We start from the raw sequence: 18,152 nt of genomic DNA on the forward strand, positions 1-18,152 counted from the left end.
AATATTACAATATTACAGTGCCAGAATTCTCTGATAAAAGTTGATAAGTGTTACCATTAACTATAACTCCCTTACCGTGATTAAAGATTCTGCTGGTGGATTCAGAAGAAAATCTGCTGCTGCTTGGTGTTGGAGGAGAAATCCTTACTACGGGCGGAGGAGGAGGGGGAGATAAAGGAGAAGCTGCCCTCTGAGGGGAAGGAGAGCGGTAGTTATCTGAAATGGAGTACATCATATAATTACCATAAATTATAATTAATTGTTTGAGATGATTATATGCATGCAGTTCACCTTACAAAAGTTCAGAAAAAAACAAAACAAGAAAGTATGTAGTAAAATACACTTAGGTTGAAATATGAAAATTAATATTGACTTTTTTCATAATATTAACTTACATTAGTTATTGACCTGAACGAGTGTGAAAATAGTGTAAATTCATTTGATTTGTTGCAAACATTTATAAATAGTACATTAATACCCTGTAAATAAACGATGAAATTTTGTTATTTTTGTAAATCTTGTCTTAAAGTTTGTAAATATTACAGATAGGTGGCATTGCCAGCCAATGAAATAACGAGTAACAAAATCAGTTATCATAACCCTTCAATGCACCGTGTAGCTGATTAGCTACATACCTAGTTCTTGTGTATAAATCTCACAATAGTTATTTCATTTTGTCGCAGCATGTATACATTCCGTTTATACAAGTGCTACAACAAAACATCCTTAGAATGCAACATAATTCTGAAATGTTGAATTTTAATGTCATGTCCACAAGTAATAAAACTTTACAACAGAGAGTACAGATATACATGTTTTATATCTGTGAATGAATAAAAGAACTTTTTAACATTTAATATACTAAAACTAAAAACAAAGTAGATATTGTGATACGGGCTCAAAGTGTGAATTGCGTTATATAGCTAAATAGCTACAAACAGTTAATAATCATGCATTTAAGGGTTACATGTAAATGAATATTTAAGAATGACATATCTTGCTTTTATTCTGAGGAAACGCCTGATTAGTTACAAGAAATGTACATAGGTAAAAGAGAAAAGACCCTATCTTAGCGTTTCATAGAATAAAAATGATATTGCTGTTCTGTGGTTAATATTTAGGAGGTATCCCCAGTTCCTGTGTCTCTGGAAATAAAATAACAGGTTAAAATGTAGAAATGCTTTCGAGTATCTTAATTTTATATATTAAGAATAAATTTACGGCCATCGATAGTGCTCTTTAGAAAAGAGAAAAGACCCTATCTTAGCGTTTCATAGAATAAAAATGATATTGCTGTTCTGTGGTTAATATTTAGGAGGTATCCCCAGTTCCTGTGTCTCTGGAAATAAAATAACAGGTTAAAATGTAGAAATGCTTTCGAGTATCTTAATTTTATATATTAAGAATAAATTTACGGCCATCGATAGTGCTCTTTAGATTAAGACAATATTAGACTTAGTTAAAGATATTCACATTAATGCTGTTAAAATTATTCGAATTATATATTATTCGCTGTTCAAATAAGTATAAGTTTCATCATAATTAATTCGAACGATATTCATTTCAAAACAACACCGATAACGTTTGGGAGGTGTCATGAAACCAAGATAAGACAAAAAGTATAGACTAACCTGGATGCACAAATGCTTCCTTTCGGAGTTATAGACTGCCGAAAATATGAAAAAAAAAATAATAATAAGTTTAAAGGTCCACAGCTCAAAAACTATGGGACCTACCGTAGTTGGGTCAAAACCACTGAGGAATATGTGCGCTATCCAAAAATAGAGGTTTCAGAATCCTAAATTACTCACGCAACAACTTTTATGAAGGGAATTTGAGTACAAACATATAATCTGAGGTACTTACCAACTACCTCTATAAAAAATTGTTGTATAAGTTCCGGATGATTCTTGGATAGGGCACATACTAGCTCCTAAGTAAAGTCTTGACCCGACTACTGTAGGTCCCACAGTTTTGGAGCTATGAACCTTAAAAGTTTTTTTTTTCATGTTTTCAGCAGCCTATAACTCCAAAAGAAAGCATTGTGTGCACCCAGGTTGGTCTATACTTTTTGTCTTATCTTGGTATTAGAAATTACCTCCCAAACGTTGTCGTTGTTGTTTTGAAACACCCTGTAAATATTTTTTTTTTTAAAAAAAAGGCAATGAATTTTGGTTATGATAGAGCAAGGAAGAAATAACACGATTTTGCTGATTAATTTTTCATAAAGAATTCACTAATATATTTCTAGAAGATAAGTTGAGGGAACTTTGAACGCAAGGACTTTGTTTAGTACCTAGATCAGCAGTTCTCAATCTACTGGTAGCGACCTATAGGTCGAAATATTTGGTGGGTCGCGAAGTTTTGCTATCAGTCTAAACTGTTACATTGAGCTTAATGATTCTGAATACCATACACTTAAGAATTGTTGAAACGATTCTTTGAATAGTTATTGTATTTGAATGTTCGAAGAATATATACTTCGAATACCATGTTAGAATTTTAACAACATTATTTGCTATGTAACGTTCTTAGAAAATCGTACCTCCACCGCTGTAAACTGTTATCCCTCGCTGCCATGGAGGGTCGTCTGCATGCAGTTTCTCTCGTGGTTTGTACTCAGGACTGCTTCGATTATACCAGCTCGACTTGTTGGAATATCCCACTGCACCAAAGTGTTAAACAATTAGACATTTTTTATTATTGTTGTTATTAGCGTAACTCCAAGGTAAAACTTGTATTTGAAAAGGGAGATTAGAGTTACCATATGTCAGCACTTATACAGAAATATCCGCAATTGGAGAGTAAAAATTTCCGTTTGCGTACATTTTCTGAATTTCCTAATTTGTCCGCATTTTCTGAATAAGAACTTTTTTTTAAAAAAATGATTAAACCTACTGAAAAATATGAATAAACAAAGTTAACCAGATGTTGTGTCAGTATGATTGTTTAACATACATACAAAAGAAAGTTATGTTCAGCGGACCCGAGGATATGGATTCGATATATTTTGTTACACAGAATCCAAATTTCGAAACCCCAGGAGGATTGACCGTGTCAATTTTGTTTTATGGGCGAAAAAGTGAATTCTTCCTATCCAAAATTGTTAAAGCTTTTCGTCCATTAAACAAATGACACAATCGATCGTCCTATCCTGGAGTTTCGAAAGTTGGATTCTGTGTATCAAAATACATCGAATCCATATCCTGGGGTTTAGAAAGTTGGATTCTGTGTAACAAAATACATCGAATCCATATCCTGGGGTTTCGAAAGTTGGATTCAGTGTAACAAAATACATCGAATCCATATCCTGGGGTTTCAAAAGTTGGATTCAGTGCAACAAAATACATCGAATCCATATCCTGGGGTTTCGAAAGTTGGATTCTGTGTATCAAAATACATCGAATCCATATCCTGGGGTTTAGAAAGTTGGATTCTGTGTAACAAAATACATCGAATCCATATCCTGGGGTTTCGAAAGTTGGATTCAGTGTAACAAGATACATCGAATCCATATCCTGGGGTTTCAAAAGTTGGATTCAGTGCAACAAAATACATCGAATCCATATCCTGGGGTTTCGAAAGTTGGATTCTGTGTATCAAAATACATCGAATCCATATCCTGGGGTCCGCTGTACAGAACTTGTGTGTGTATGTGAGGCTGTGTAAGTTTTTAAAACAAACTTGAACGTAAAACATAAAGTTTTTCATTATTATGTCGAGAGATAATGTGTATATAACAAGTTAGCCAGACAGATGAGTGTCCCTGTTTTGACATATCAAGATATGGTAACCCCAGATAAGATAAGTTAACAAATCGTTCCTATTAATATTCAGAACATTACTCAGGTTATCGTATTAAAATATTTTTCTTAAACTATAGAATTGATATTAATATTTCATTTACTAAGTAGTTATGTTTTATATGCACTGTAGTAAGTTAGAAAAGCAATAGGGTCAAGATATATCAAAGAAACGTTTTTTTCCTATTTCATCTACTAGAAATATCGTTATTTATTTACAACACAGATTAATACATGTATTCTGTTACAAGTACATAGATTCTTAAGTCATACAATTTTCACAATCGTGTAGCATAAAATGGCGTCTTTAAACATCATAGGAAGAAATATGTTTAAGTGATTGAAGTGAAACTGAATAAACGTGCACAACAGTATGACAATTTCCACTACCTTTCTTAGTATAACAATCACAAAGGCTTAATATTAAGAGCATGTCTTACTAAAAATAATACAAAATTTATCATTTTTCTTTGCTTGTTTGTACACAAGTGAAAGGAGATAATGAAATGCAACTTACCACAATCATAGATAATGTTATTCTACAACAGAAAATATGAAGCTCAAGAATTTTCAGTATTACCATCCATAGAAATTACAGTGTTGCCAGAATAACTTTCCCCAAAGCTACTTTTCAAATAATAGTTTATTTAGTTTGTAGTAAAGAAATAATTTTAACATAGAGTTATTAAAATTAAATAATAATGTTATTTAAAAAGTAGTTCACAGAATACCAAAACAACATGATACATAATCAAATGCAGTTGAGTTCGTTCCTCTAGTCGCTCCCTTCACTTAGATTTTGGAGGAATTATTATTCTGGCAACATTGTAATTTCTATGGATGGAAACACTGAAAATTCTTCACGTGCACATTTTATGTTGTAGAATAACATTGTCTATGATTGTGATAAGTTACATTTCATTATCTCCTTTCACTTATGAAAAACAAACAAAAGAAAAATGGTAAATTTTGTATTATTTTTAGTATGTCAGGCTCTTAATACTTGGAAAAGAGGTTTTAGGGTATGCATTTGTTGAGAATTTAAAGTTGTTTTTTTTTTTTAATGTACAGAATTGTAAAGACAGGGAATCATATTGTGAATTTGTTTTTTTAAAAAGAAAATAGTGTAGTAGCACAACAAAATATTTCGCTTTTCGATTAAAAAGAAAGAAGAAAAGACATTTGTTGAAAAGTTTCGTTATCACAAAAATTGTTGTTATTACAAACACATAAAGAAGCGAATAATATAAGAAACAAAATAAAATGGGTTCAAGTTGAAAGTAAGTATCTTTAATAAATTTATCTTAAATTAAGTTTTTTTTTTTAAAAAATAAATATTGATGTAAAGAAAGATGTTGAAGTAATTCCATAACAATTCAAAAACGAATCCAAAATAATTAAACATATGGGAATTTTTAGCCAATTTTCAATTAAATGGAAATTCCAGTTCTGATTAATTAAATAGTAATCATGTAGGTAATATAAATTAATTGTAGATATATTGCTATGTGAAAGACTTGTTAATTTGGAAAGTAAATGTGTTTTCAACAATACTTTGAAATTACAGTTATGAAGCAATATAACTTCTTCTGGGTTAAGATTAGAGTTGCCCCTCCGTTTTTTTATAAAAATTAGGAAAATTTTAAAGAGAAATGAGGTAAGAAATAATGATTTGAAGTTCTTATGTGATATTTAGGTGTGTAAGTTTCGCAGCAAAGTTATGATTAATACGTGAAAAGATATGTAGAAATTAGTTCTATTTGCAAGACGCGGAAAGTTTCAGTGATTCAAGAGCATGATAGTCGTATAGGATGGCGAATCGGTGCGTTGCATGTATTATTTCTGCATTGAGTTTTACACAATTATATAAGAATAATGAAGAGAATCTATTAAATTTTTATGAGAACCACGGATTAGTGAATTTAAGTGATAATTGAAGCTTCTATAAGAAGCGGTTCTAGTCACTATTCTAGCCTAACTAAATTCTTACCGGGTAACCAAACCTAACCTAACCCAGCCCAACCTAACAACTTTTAATGTTTTAAATGCTCTTTTGTAGGTTTGAAAATGGAATGGCACCTCCAAACTTAAGCTCTTTCTCTACTTTTAAGTGGTTAGTATCAATTCAATCAATAATAGCTGTAATTTCTAGCGATAAAGCTCTCTGGAAAGTGTTTTTTATTTATTTATTTATTTTTTTTTTTTTTTTTTGATTCTTCCATTCCGTGATTTGTTCTTTCGGTTCCGATGCTTCAACTGCGAATCGATAAGTAGGACCGCTTTAAATGGGTATAGTGTAATAGAGCAGAGTAGAGTAGAGCAAGATAAGGATAAGTAGGATAGGGGAAGGAACGAGTTAGATTAAGGTTAAATAAGTTTTGTCCCATTTTTATAAACTTGTGCGGAACCGAAAGAACAAATCACTAAATCGAAGAAATGGCCAAATGAAATGGCCAAAGTAAAGACTTGCCATGCTCGCGAGTCTTACATTGGTTGTGCACGTTGAAATGTCGAAAATATCCGTTAAAATGCTCTGTAATCAGCTGGCGTGGGCCTAACGCTGATATGTATAACACGATTAGAAACACTCGGGATTACCATTTTCGTTTCTAATTTGTGTATTGTAGTTCTGATTACACATTTCTATGCAACGAAGCATATAAACCTTTTATATTTATTTTCTCTCACATTGAAGAAATACATTATAAGTTTAAAATATAGCCTCATTTACATATTACTAGCGTTTACTTCGTTTTTACCGTGCATTGGTAAGGTTAAAATGTACTAAATCATTAAGAAATGTATATTACATTAAGCACAACTAGAAATAAGTGATTTTTTAGGTATTAACTCTGAGTGAAGAAATTTTAATTCCAAGAGAAAGGTGAAAATTAACAACAAAATATTAATAAAGGATATTTGAAAGATTTTTAATAATGTAAAAATAAGTTATCTTTTGTTTCATTATTGAAAATTAACCAATAAATATATTTAATAAGTACACTTAGTACTTTATTAGTATTAGTTACATGAAGAATATCAACACTAATAAAAAACATGATAATTATTAGTTGTAGTTATTTGTATAATAATAGAAATCTAGAACCAAAATTTAATGAAGGAACCTAGCATCAAATACTTACCGTCCTGCCGACTATTCAAGTTTGTAGATCGAGATTTACTATTGACTGTAATCGGGGATTCTAATAAAGAGAAATGAAAATTAATAAGATGAAATCAATAAAAAAAAAAAAAAATGAAAGATTTTTAATAATACAAAAATTAGATATATGAGGAGTAATCGGAAAGTAAGGTTACAAAGCCTGCAGTGAAACATGTATATATTACTTCATACAACCAATACAGCTAACATACATAGGTTATTTTTCGACATAGTCTCTTTATCGGTTGAGGCACGTGGCTGGTAAAAATCCTGACCTTGCGTGTTCAGCCACGTTGTCACGAAGTGTTTCACCTCCTCGTCTGAAGCAAAGCGACGGCCTCCTAGATGCTCCTTCAAGTGCGGAAACAGATAAAAGTCGCTTGGAGCGAAGTCCGGGCTGTAGGGAGGGTGGTCGATCATGTCACAGCGAAAACTGCTTCAACAGTGTGGTGGTCTTCTGGACTGTGCTCCTCGGCGGTGACGTTTACTCTACCAGCCTCAAACTTTCGATACCATTGTGCCACATGTTGACGAGACATTACAGTCTTTTCGTAAACCTCTACCAGCTGCCGATGAATTTTAGCCGCGGATAAATGTTTCGCTCACAGAAATCGAATAACTGAGTGGACTTCTTCGAGAAACCAGTTTTTGAAACGAGGAGCCATTTGTGTATACCAACAACTAGCGCCACAGGTGGCGAATGGCTGAAAGTATGCACAGTTGCCAACTCTATGCATTAAAATTACCACTTTCTCCACATTGCTCTATAACAGACGAATTTCCAAAAATATCGGTTCTGTAACCTTAGTTTATGATGCTTCCTCGAATTTTGTTTCTTCATAGAAAATTAAACACCGAAATTATACATTTAGCACTTTACTATTAGTATTAACTACATGAAAAATATCAGCACTAATAGAAGTAAAAATGATAACTATTAAGAATAAAGTAATAAGAATAAAGTAATAAGAATAAAGTCAGAAATTCAGCAAAGAATTTCAATGTATAAACCTAGTTTACACTTACCGTCATGGCGACTATTCAAGTTTGTAGATCGAGATTTACTATTGACTGTAATCGGGGATTCTATGCGCTCGCGGCTAGATCGACTAGATTTTTGACTACCAACTCTTAATGAGAACGGAGACCCTGAAACAAACAGAAAATTTAGTTTGTACTCTTAATCGTATGAAATACATATTAGTGGATTAAATTATATATATAAAGAAAAATACATAAATAATAACGTATCATTTATCATTTAATTTAATTTCAATAATGAAAATTTGAAATACAAAAAATAATATAAACACATTGTAACTTAGAAATTCACTTTCAGAATAACAACTATATCTCAAAATGACTTGCTTCAGCTATTTGAAATTCTTTTGGAGTTAACTAATGTTCTTTGTACTCGATAATAATGTGCTTTGTATTAGGACAATTAAGCTGAGCGATCAAAGTTCTTATGAGTCAAGTTATGCATTTCTTTGTACCTCCTTTTCTCGAATTGCTTTGCGCGGTTTTACTGATCATAGTGTGGAACCTTTTAAAGTTGGATCGTTTTGATCGATAATGTCCGTGAGATATAGTGAACTAAAATTATTCCACATGGTAGCATTTATTTCTTCAAGATCACATATACAGAATATAAACTGGCAAAATAGATTCGATTAAAAATTTTATTTTACTATTATAGAGAATAATGTTCTCCGTTTTTCCATCACTTGTTTTAAAGATAGTGTCAAGTGCTTGCTCTTACCAGTTATACACTCCTGAAGCCTTATCCATCAGTTTTGTAGACACGCACAAGCATCGCCTCAGGTATTGCTATTATTACAGTACTACAAATAGTACTTGTCAGTTTCTTAATTGTATACAGCCTATATTGAAAATTTATTTTTATTTAATAGATGTTTCTAAAGAAAAAGAAATCACAACGGGACAGATTTTGTGATTCAGTGGGGCGTACAGTGTCACCACGTTCGAAAAACAATCTCTACAGAAAAATTCCTTGTAGAACTGTCATAGATTTGGCTGTAGTACGATGCTATTTGCAGAAAGCTGCAATCTCTAACGGATGATTTCTTATCAAGAACTTTTCCGAGTCGACCAACTCTAGAACGGGTATGAAACTGCTGCTGCGTTGTAATCACAAGAAACGTACGTCGTTCACCAGCCCACGCCACGATGGTAACTAAAATGGCTTGTCTTACGTTACTTGAGCTCTATTACCAAATCAACCACATAGCGGCTAATTAAAGTCGGGTATAAATATGATATACAATAATATATATATATACACTGATCTTACCTCTAACTTCTGTCCCATTGAAATATATGTAAACTTTATATTTTCCTGCGTCCGAAGGAAAGAATGTAACTTTGTAGAGGCCTGTTGTCTGTTTCTCCATCCTGTGTGGCACTGAGCGTCCATTGCACACAATGTCTAGATGAACGTCACCCAATCCACCAGTGCCAGTGGTATCGCACATGAAACTAAACGTTTGACCTGGTACAGCGCCTTCAAAGCCATGCAGCTGTAAAAAATATATAGCAAATAATACAATGATATGAGAAAAGAAACTGTCGCTTATGTGAATAGAGTTATGTCCATTTATTATAATACAAGAATATTGGATGAAGAACTGCCAGAACTCATATACGTTTAAAAACTAACTAACTCTATGGCCTATGAAACCCGAACGTTCAATACAGCGTTCACAAAAGCTCTCCATTGACTTATGTCTTTAGCCAACTAGATCCAGTTTCTATTCTTTGTCCTCCCATCTGCGCCTAGGTCTTCCTAATGGTCGTTTTTTCGACTGAATATCCAGTTAAATTTTATTAAGTATCCCTACTTTCTTCCGATCTGGCTACATGACCGGCCCATCTGAGCCTCCTAGACTTGATGACGCTAACAGTGTTCGATAAATATTATAAAATTATACAGTTCGTCGTTATGAAGTTTCCACCATTCCTCATTCCCATTCCCATACACGTTTAAAATTGAACTAAACTAAACTAAAGATTTTCACCATCAAAAGGGAGTCAAATGAAAACTACATAATATAAAGAATTGCAAAATAAAAGTCTTTTATGGAAATATGAGTAATAACACATCAGATTTGAAATGAAAAATCCCTATTCGTTGAGAAAAAAATCTTTAAAACAATTTATCATAGTTATATTTTATTTTATCTTCTGTGTTACCTTTATAAGCTGCTTGATCTTTTCACATATTTACCTTGTTTAATGATGTTCTGGATATTTATTGAACTGCTGGACTTTCGGTAGATGGTGTTGGCTACAATTCTCAAACCATACAGTTAGGAAAGCGTTTCGTAAATTTGAGGTTCGTTCTTCCGATTGGAAGTTAGCTTCCTTTTCAGCAGCGGACCTATATGAGACATAGACCTACAAATTAAGGTTAGTGTAAAGGGACAAGTTTTGCCAATAGATGTCACTACAATCTTCGTATCTTTCCCATATACTTTTTTACGTTTCACAAAAATTTACAATTTTTCTTACAAATTTCACCGTACAGACTTCAAAATTTTAGAGAAGAAACTTCATAATCTATCAAAGGGAACAATCCGTGCCGATTTTTTAATTTAGAATTTTCTTCATTGTTGAAACAGTTCCATTGTTAAAGGTTTGGATATCCATTTCAACAATCTTGCCATTTCAAAAATGAAGAGAATTCTAGATTTTAAAAAAAAATCGGCACAGATTATTGCCTTCGATAGATTATGAAGTTTCTTTTCTAAAAATTTAAAGTCTCTAGGTTGGAATTTGTAAGAGAAAAATGTGAAAGATAAAAATTACATGGGAGAGATACGAAGACTGTAGTGCCATCTATCGGCAAATTTTATCCCTTTAAACCAACCCTAACGTGGGATCCGAACCATATGAGCTTCCATCGGAAATCGAATATGAGTCTCCTCAGCCAAATACGCGTATGCTAACCATCCAGCCACGAAGGAATTCAGTTCCAGCATTGTGAATGATCAATTATATATACTATGATAAATACAGGGTGGCCCAAAAGTAGGTATACACCCTTGCATTGATTAAGTACAACATACTAGTTTATGGGTTTATTTGCTTCTGCTGTTCTGAGTTTAAGATATAAGTTAAGACGAACAAATAATAAAGAAACTAAATCTACTTGATGGATAGCAGTAAGAAATGATAGGAAATACATTGAGCTGATCAGAACGGGACTGTATGCCTACTTTTGGGCCACCCTGTATTTCCTTTTAAAATACATTTATAAAAGGAGGTATTTATCATAGTAGAAGTAGCCCATTCTCCAAGAAAAACCCAAAATTCAACAAAATCTTATACTTTTCCTAAGCATATAATCTGAGGACGGTAGCAGCACTTCGTACCGAAAATTGAATTTGTATCTTGTTCATTAAAGCTTTGGAAATATTCACAATATTAACAGTACAAAACTGACCAAAGCACGAAATATATAATAATAATATTTGTGTAACAGTTTTAATAATGTAAAATCGTCTTTATCCCCTTTCTCGGGGTAATCCCGTTTCCTTCCACATTATCATTCCACCAAATCTTTCATGATCATTCACTTGCTTTAATCATTGTCTCTCTTAGTCTAAAGCGCATAATCGTAGTACGTTTTTGCTGAAAGATTTCATATCAATATTATATTTTGTTCCAAATTTCGCATATTAATTATTTAATTTTTTCCAAGTTTTCGTTTTACGTCAATTTAGTCATGTTCATCTTATATGCGGGAGTAGTGATACTAATGATCAAGTTTGTTACCCATCGAAATTAATACATTTAGGAAAATTCTTGCAAATTCTGATAATTTATATTATTTTAGTATTGTCGTATTCGAACTTTCGAGTTCGTTAATTGTGATATTTTCAAAATTATTCACTTAGAAACTTCGACGCATGGCCGCCCGCAGGATATTTTCCAAGGGAAGGGGGGGGGGGGGCAAGACACACACACACACACATAATTGCTAAATGAAACCTAGCAAAACAAAACTTCATTGCTATCAGCACCACGTCAGCAAAAGAAACAACAAGGAGCGAAATTATCTTTTCAACTAAACTGAGGGATACCACCATTCAAAATACTTAGCATTGCATGCAGCATCAGGCTGAATATAATTATTACTGAAAAAATATGAGACATGACATGGGGGAGAGAAGTGGATTAAAATCTTAGGGATGTATTTGACTAAATTTTGTTACTCTAAATCATTTAGTGAATATTGATTTTAAAAGTATACTATTGTCACCAGAAGAGCCTATAAATGCTAATCTTTTTCGAAAATCCAGGGAGGGGCAATTGCCCCCTCTTGCCCAACAACTGAAATCTAATTATTAAAGTCAAAAGGAAATATTGAACTGAAAATCCACCAAATAAAACAACTAAAGAAATATTCCAAGTGCCAAATTACATCTAAGTTCTTGTGAGCAGATAGGCTATTATTTCATGAGTGACGTAACTTATTTCATCTGCTTACTGATCAGTAAATCTCAAGTATTATCGTATACTGAAACATTCTTGGTTGCAAGATTCTTCAAAATTACAGTAAAACTAGATATAACGTTTAGGATGTTTTAATGCACTTCAAATTACTTTTACTACCCTGAAGTTGAATTTTGAAAGCATGGAAAAGGCAACGAACATGATTCGTGGCTAGGTTTATTTTTAGTCTTTCCTTCCACAGAGTAAAATGACTGCGTTTCCGAGCATTGCACAATATTTTACTACACATCTAAATTATTAACATTTTGACAGAATTAACGGCTTGTCCAAAAAAAAAAAAAAAAAAAATGTAATTTTGTTTTTTCAATTCAATGACTTCAAATTAACAAAATTATTATTAAGTTAATAACAAAATTAAATTTACAAAATACATTATACAATTTTAAATATTACACAAACAAACAACAGTTTGAATATTCTACTTTCTTGTTTAATTTTTCAAAAATAGTGTACATTTTTTTTGAAAATTTCCGAATGATGATCATTTCCTCCTGTCAAATTTAGTTTCTTCAATAATAGTGGAAATTGATATACTATTGTGCAATAGTAAGTTCTTCAAAAATTACATGATGACGAGGGTAAATTTTCATTTCCTAAATTACTTTTTAAGGACGAATTCCTATTTAAAATTATTACAAATAATTTCTGTTCATAAAAGTAGCTGGGGGAATAAATATCAAGTGATTCTAAAAATAAATTCTTCAAATTTATCGTAGATATATATAATTTTATTTGTTTATCTGGAGTTTAACAATCCTTTCCAAAGCCTTTATATGAAAAGTGATCTACTTTTTCACGTTCAACACAGTCACACGTGCTCCTATCTGGGACCAGGTATCTAGCACCAAAGTTAAAGACAGTAATCGGTACGTGCTTCAAATTTATTTTATTTCTTATCCAGTGGAGGGTAAATTAGTACTTAGTGTTTTCACTCTGCAATCGGCAGGGTTCCTGGTTTGAATTCGGTGGTTTTTCCAATCTTTTTCTCAGTTCCACTAGAGGAATACCAGACGGTACTTCTAATTACAAGAAATAAAGGCCCTGGTCCACTTCCTTCCCACTGTTAATAAGTCCAATGTAAATGGTCTCGCAGGATGTTTCTCAAAATTTTCTTTATGAAATAAAAAATAAGTTGCATTTTCATTTGTTTTCAAGTATTTTTAAATCAGACTTTAAGTTTTCTAATAGAATTATACTTTTCTTACCTTAATACCATTAGGATCGAACACGAAACAGGTGAAAGGTCCTCCTTGGATATGTTCTCCGCCATACGTAACAGCAATTGTCCATTCGCCGACCTCGTCTGGTTGAAACGTGGCTGTGTAGACACCATCGTTTTCATTCACGGGACATGGAAGCTTCCTGCCAGTTGGAGATTCAGCTGTTACATCAATGTGTCCACCTCCCGCCCCGTTCGAGTTTATCTGTAAGATGAAGACACTACTATGTACCATTGTGAAATATTTATTTACAGTGGATAAGAAGAAAGAAAAAGACCAAATACAGAGTTTTGATTTGTACTATATTATTACTTATTTTTTTGAAAACAAATTTTCATGTTGATTTTTTTTATAACCACAATATTAGATAGATTGAAATTAGTTTTACAAAAGACAAAAATTACGAAAACAATATAAAATACACCGATTAAGGATTATATTAAAAATTAGTTGAAAGCACGGATATTCACTCATAATGTGCTGCAAGTATCACGAAAATATCATTGTGAATTCAATACCGAGATAAAAGAGACAGATTTGATCTCCAAAACGCTATAACTATTACAGAAATATAAATTTATACATTGCATCGTCAGTTAAACACGCATATATATAATCTGACTTTTAAAACTTCATAATTTTAGGGTTCACTGGCAACCCTCTAATACTGTTCCATAAAAAAAAAAAAAAAAAAAAAAAATGAAAATCACTGACTGGCATCATATAAAAAAAAAGTTTCCGTATATTGTAATTTTATCATTTATTTCTAGTAACGAAAGTAATGATAATTACTAAAAGTGAAAGGTAGGTTGTACTCTTTTTGTGTATTAAAAGACATTAAGCTTTTGACTTTACAGTTAGACAGAGTTACATGTGAGTTTCCCTGAGCTACTGAAGAAAAGAACAGTTTTTGTCGAAACACTATCGTACAATTTGGACATGGTAAGTGATTATATTGTCTACAAATGATAGAAATGTGTGTCAATTTACATCTTTAAATAAATGTGGTTATATAGTTTACTTTACTTATACCATATAAAAGGACCCTACAAGGGAACAAGGGAAATTATGATTATGAAAATCACGACTCAAAGATAACTTACCAAAACTTCGACGATTGACCCAATGGCACAAGGATCCATTCCTGGGAATGAAATTTTAGTCAGCTCTGGCATCACCCGAATGTTTATAGGACACCCTTTCACCACTTCCCCTTCGTTATACACGATGAGCTGAAACAAACAATATCCAGTTTATAAGTACACTTCATTACATACATTTTAATACATATAATGTATAAAATTCCAACGCAGATAACGTCGTGAGCATTACTACTATTACTAGTATAGTAGTATACATGATGATGGTAGTTAAATTTACTAGGCAGACCTTCTATTTGAATAGTACATTCATAAATTATGTTTAGGTTTGCATTAGTTAAACGTCACATGGACAGTGCTAAAGCAAACCATCAAACAAATCCCAGCATGAATTGCTTGATTGTTGTCAATACAAGAACTCAATTCTCGAACAGCAGCGAACACATGTTCCATTTAGTTAGTTATCACAGTTTTGATATGAAAACTAGTCTTGCCTTTGTCACAAATAAGTTCCTTATCACTGAAGGTGGAAACAGGTTTTCTTAACAGATGTAGAAGGAAAATCTAGAAATAAAGATAAAAGAGCTAGCTGCACTGGAATTGCGAAATAATATATTGAGACTGATCCTCGATATTGAATTCTATAAAAAGGATTACCATCTTTCCTCTGCAGGTGTGTTTGCTTTATCTTCCACTAACATAATAGATTTAAAGGAAAAAGTCACAACGAGATTGTACTTGTAGTGTGCGAGTGCCTTTGTGAGTTTGAGTGTCCGTTTCCTCCCATTCGTGATTCATGATAGGGTAGCATACTTTAAATCGTGGCTTGTAAGATTTGTTCTTTCTGGAGAAAGGAAGAGCGGCGAATGATACCATTGGACGAGCTGACAAATTACGTAAGGCAGGCCCAGGTTCTAGTGACAGTAAAGTCTTACTTGGACAATAAATTAAAACAAATGAAAACAAGAGGAGATAAGTAGAAACAAAGAAACAATTAATAAAATAAACAATAAGAAAATAAACTTTTTTGTGATTAATTTATTACAAAAACTTTAGAACTTCAATAATCTAGTGTGAAACTGTGTATTTCAAATGTGATTGTTCTGTATGAAGCGTCTGGCGTTTTTCTGTTCGTCCTAGTATGCTTCACGTCGCTACATTTCAATTCTTACCTGATGCATTCCAATTTCCGTGGGGATAAAAGTTCCTTTTCCTCCGGTGCCACTTAACGAAAGTCTGCAATCTATTTTCCCTGATGGACCAATCACTTCAGCTGTCACCTCCTTTGGGTTTATGTCGCTCGACAGAAAATCTATCTTGAAGTGGGCCTGAAAGGGCAGAGAATCAAAGTTGATTAGAATATACATGACCAGAGTTACGTTGTGAATTTTCTTGAAAAGATTTTTGTTGAAGAGAAAAATTCGACAAGACTTTACTTTGGCCTCTTCATTCATTTCTTTCTATTCTTTGATTCAGTGACTTGTTCTTCCGGTTCCAATGCTCCAGCTGAGCATCGAGAAGTAGGACCGTTTTAAAACGGTATCGTGTAGTAGAGTAGGATAGAGTAGAGGAAGATATGGATAAATAGAGTAGGGGTGGGAATAGGTTAGCTTAAGTTTTGACTTTTTTGTTATAAAATTGTGCAGAACCGACAGAACAAATCACTGAATCAAAGAATCGAAAAAACAAATGAAATGGTCAAAGTAGAGACATGCTAAAAATTATTTTGTCTTTTCTCCTCAAACATAACAGGTTACAAAATTACAACTGTAAGGTCTAGTCGATTTTATCACTGAGTTTATTATTATGTTAAAATTGTATTAATTTTTAAATACTTTCAAAAGTTTCATCAGATGCTGTAAACGAAATTATACGGACATGAGTCCGAATTGCTAGTTGTAAGTTGGAAATTTTAAAGTATTAAATTGATATAGATAAAAAAAAAAAAAAAAAAAATACTGGGCCGAATATGTTCTATTTGATCTTCATATTATAAAAATCACAACAAAATATAAATTGTTTTAAGTCGTCAAAATAGTAATAAATATTTATTTCAAAACTCTATTCCCTGTTCAACGTAAGCTCTAAACTCCGATAAATAAAATATATGTGTCCTTCTGCTTGTCACAAATACGATTGGCTAGAAGTACACGGGGAGGAGCAAATTATACAGTGCATTTTGACAATACTGTCTCGTGTTGTCCAGATACTTACAGCAGCACAAGAAAAGAAATAAAAAAAAAACTCGAAAGATTTTTAAAAAAATATTTGAATTTCGCTGGTAAACAAGTTGCTTAGTGAGTAAAGGTTTACCTTGTTGGTGTTTCACCATAACATTTGCGGAACCTGGATTCATGCTAGTCATCTTTCAGACTTTAAAAGCAGAACACCCGTCCACAGTTGAGTTGGCGCCATAATTACTGCGCATGCTTTATTTTTATTGTTTCATTAGCCATACTCGATTGCAGTATTATTAGACAATCCGTATTATATTTTTGTCATTTATAATAATGTAGCAGTTTTATATGGAACTTCATAGTTAAAGTAATAATAAAATCATATGAACTACTTTGCGGAGGAGTACAAGCGTCGGTAGGCCAACAGCAAATCAGCGAAATTTAGTTTCACGTGGCTTTGTTCATCGCAGTTTTGAGCTTACGCCGTACTAGGAATAGTACAGTGTTTGTAGGTTTCCATAAGAAAATTTATCTTAATTGATTCAAAAATTTTTCCTCTTTTCTTATCAAATTTTCTCTAATTTCTTGAGTGTCCAATTCCTATGAAAGAAGTTATGTAATGAGATTAATATTAAAGCTATATTAAGGGAATTGCCAAATACATTTGTTTTATTCATTTGATTTTGCTTTAAAAAAAAAAAAAAAAAAAAAACACAAGCAAAAATGGGTGCAAATTATGCTATTGTTGCTATTGTATTGGTTTATAACTGAAGAACAAAGAGACCAATACAATAGCAACAGTTATAAACCAATACAATAGCAACAGTAGCATAATTTGCAACTGTTGCTATTGTATTAGTTTATAACTGTTGCTATTGGGTTTGGGTACAAAACCTCGCGGCGACAACCTCGCGGACCAAAACCTCGCCTCCCAAAACCTCGCGGCCCAAAATCTCGCCGGGCCGAAACCTCGCCTGGCCAAAACCTCGCGGGAATAAATCTCGCCAGGCCAAAACCCCGCCTGGCCAAAACCTCACCGCTCAAAACATCGCAGGGCGGGCCAAAACTTCGCCACTCAAAACCTCGCGGGCCAAAATCTCGCCGGGCCAAAACCTCGCCTTGCCAAAACCACGTCTTCCAAAACCTCGCGC

General features: G+C 32.9%; 1 protein-coding gene across 2 annotated transcripts in view; it reads right to left on the reverse strand.

Annotated features, from left to right (window-relative positions):
• jbug (filamin-type immunoglobulin domains fbug) overlaps positions 1 to 18,152 on the reverse strand; it is a 385,095-nt gene that overhangs the window by 227,484 nt on the left and 139,459 nt on the right. Inside the window, exons 7-14 of one of the 2 annotated variants that reach the window (XM_081769952.1) lie at positions 15,997 to 16,152; positions 14,828 to 14,956; positions 13,710 to 13,928; positions 9,281 to 9,506; positions 7,993 to 8,115; positions 6,947 to 7,006; positions 2,546 to 2,665; positions 76 to 216 (exon numbers count right to left, since the gene is read on the reverse strand). In XM_081769952.1, the coding sequence (XP_081626078.1) occupies positions 76 to 216; positions 2,546 to 2,665; positions 6,947 to 7,006; positions 7,993 to 8,115; positions 9,281 to 9,506; positions 13,710 to 13,928; positions 14,828 to 14,956; positions 15,997 to 16,152 (1,174 nt within the window). The remainder of the gene's footprint in view (positions 1 to 75; positions 217 to 2,545; positions 2,666 to 6,946; positions 7,007 to 7,992; positions 8,116 to 9,280; positions 9,507 to 13,709; positions 13,929 to 14,827; positions 14,957 to 15,996; positions 16,153 to 18,152) is intronic. The other variant, XM_081769953.1, reaches the window with a different exon arrangement.

The sequence above is a fragment of the Thermobia domestica genome, chromosome 8, assembly GCF_964235325.1.
Source record: "Thermobia domestica chromosome 8, izTheDome1.hap1.1, whole genome shotgun sequence".
Lineage (NCBI taxonomy): Eukaryota > Metazoa > Arthropoda > Insecta > Zygentoma > Lepismatidae > Thermobia > Thermobia domestica.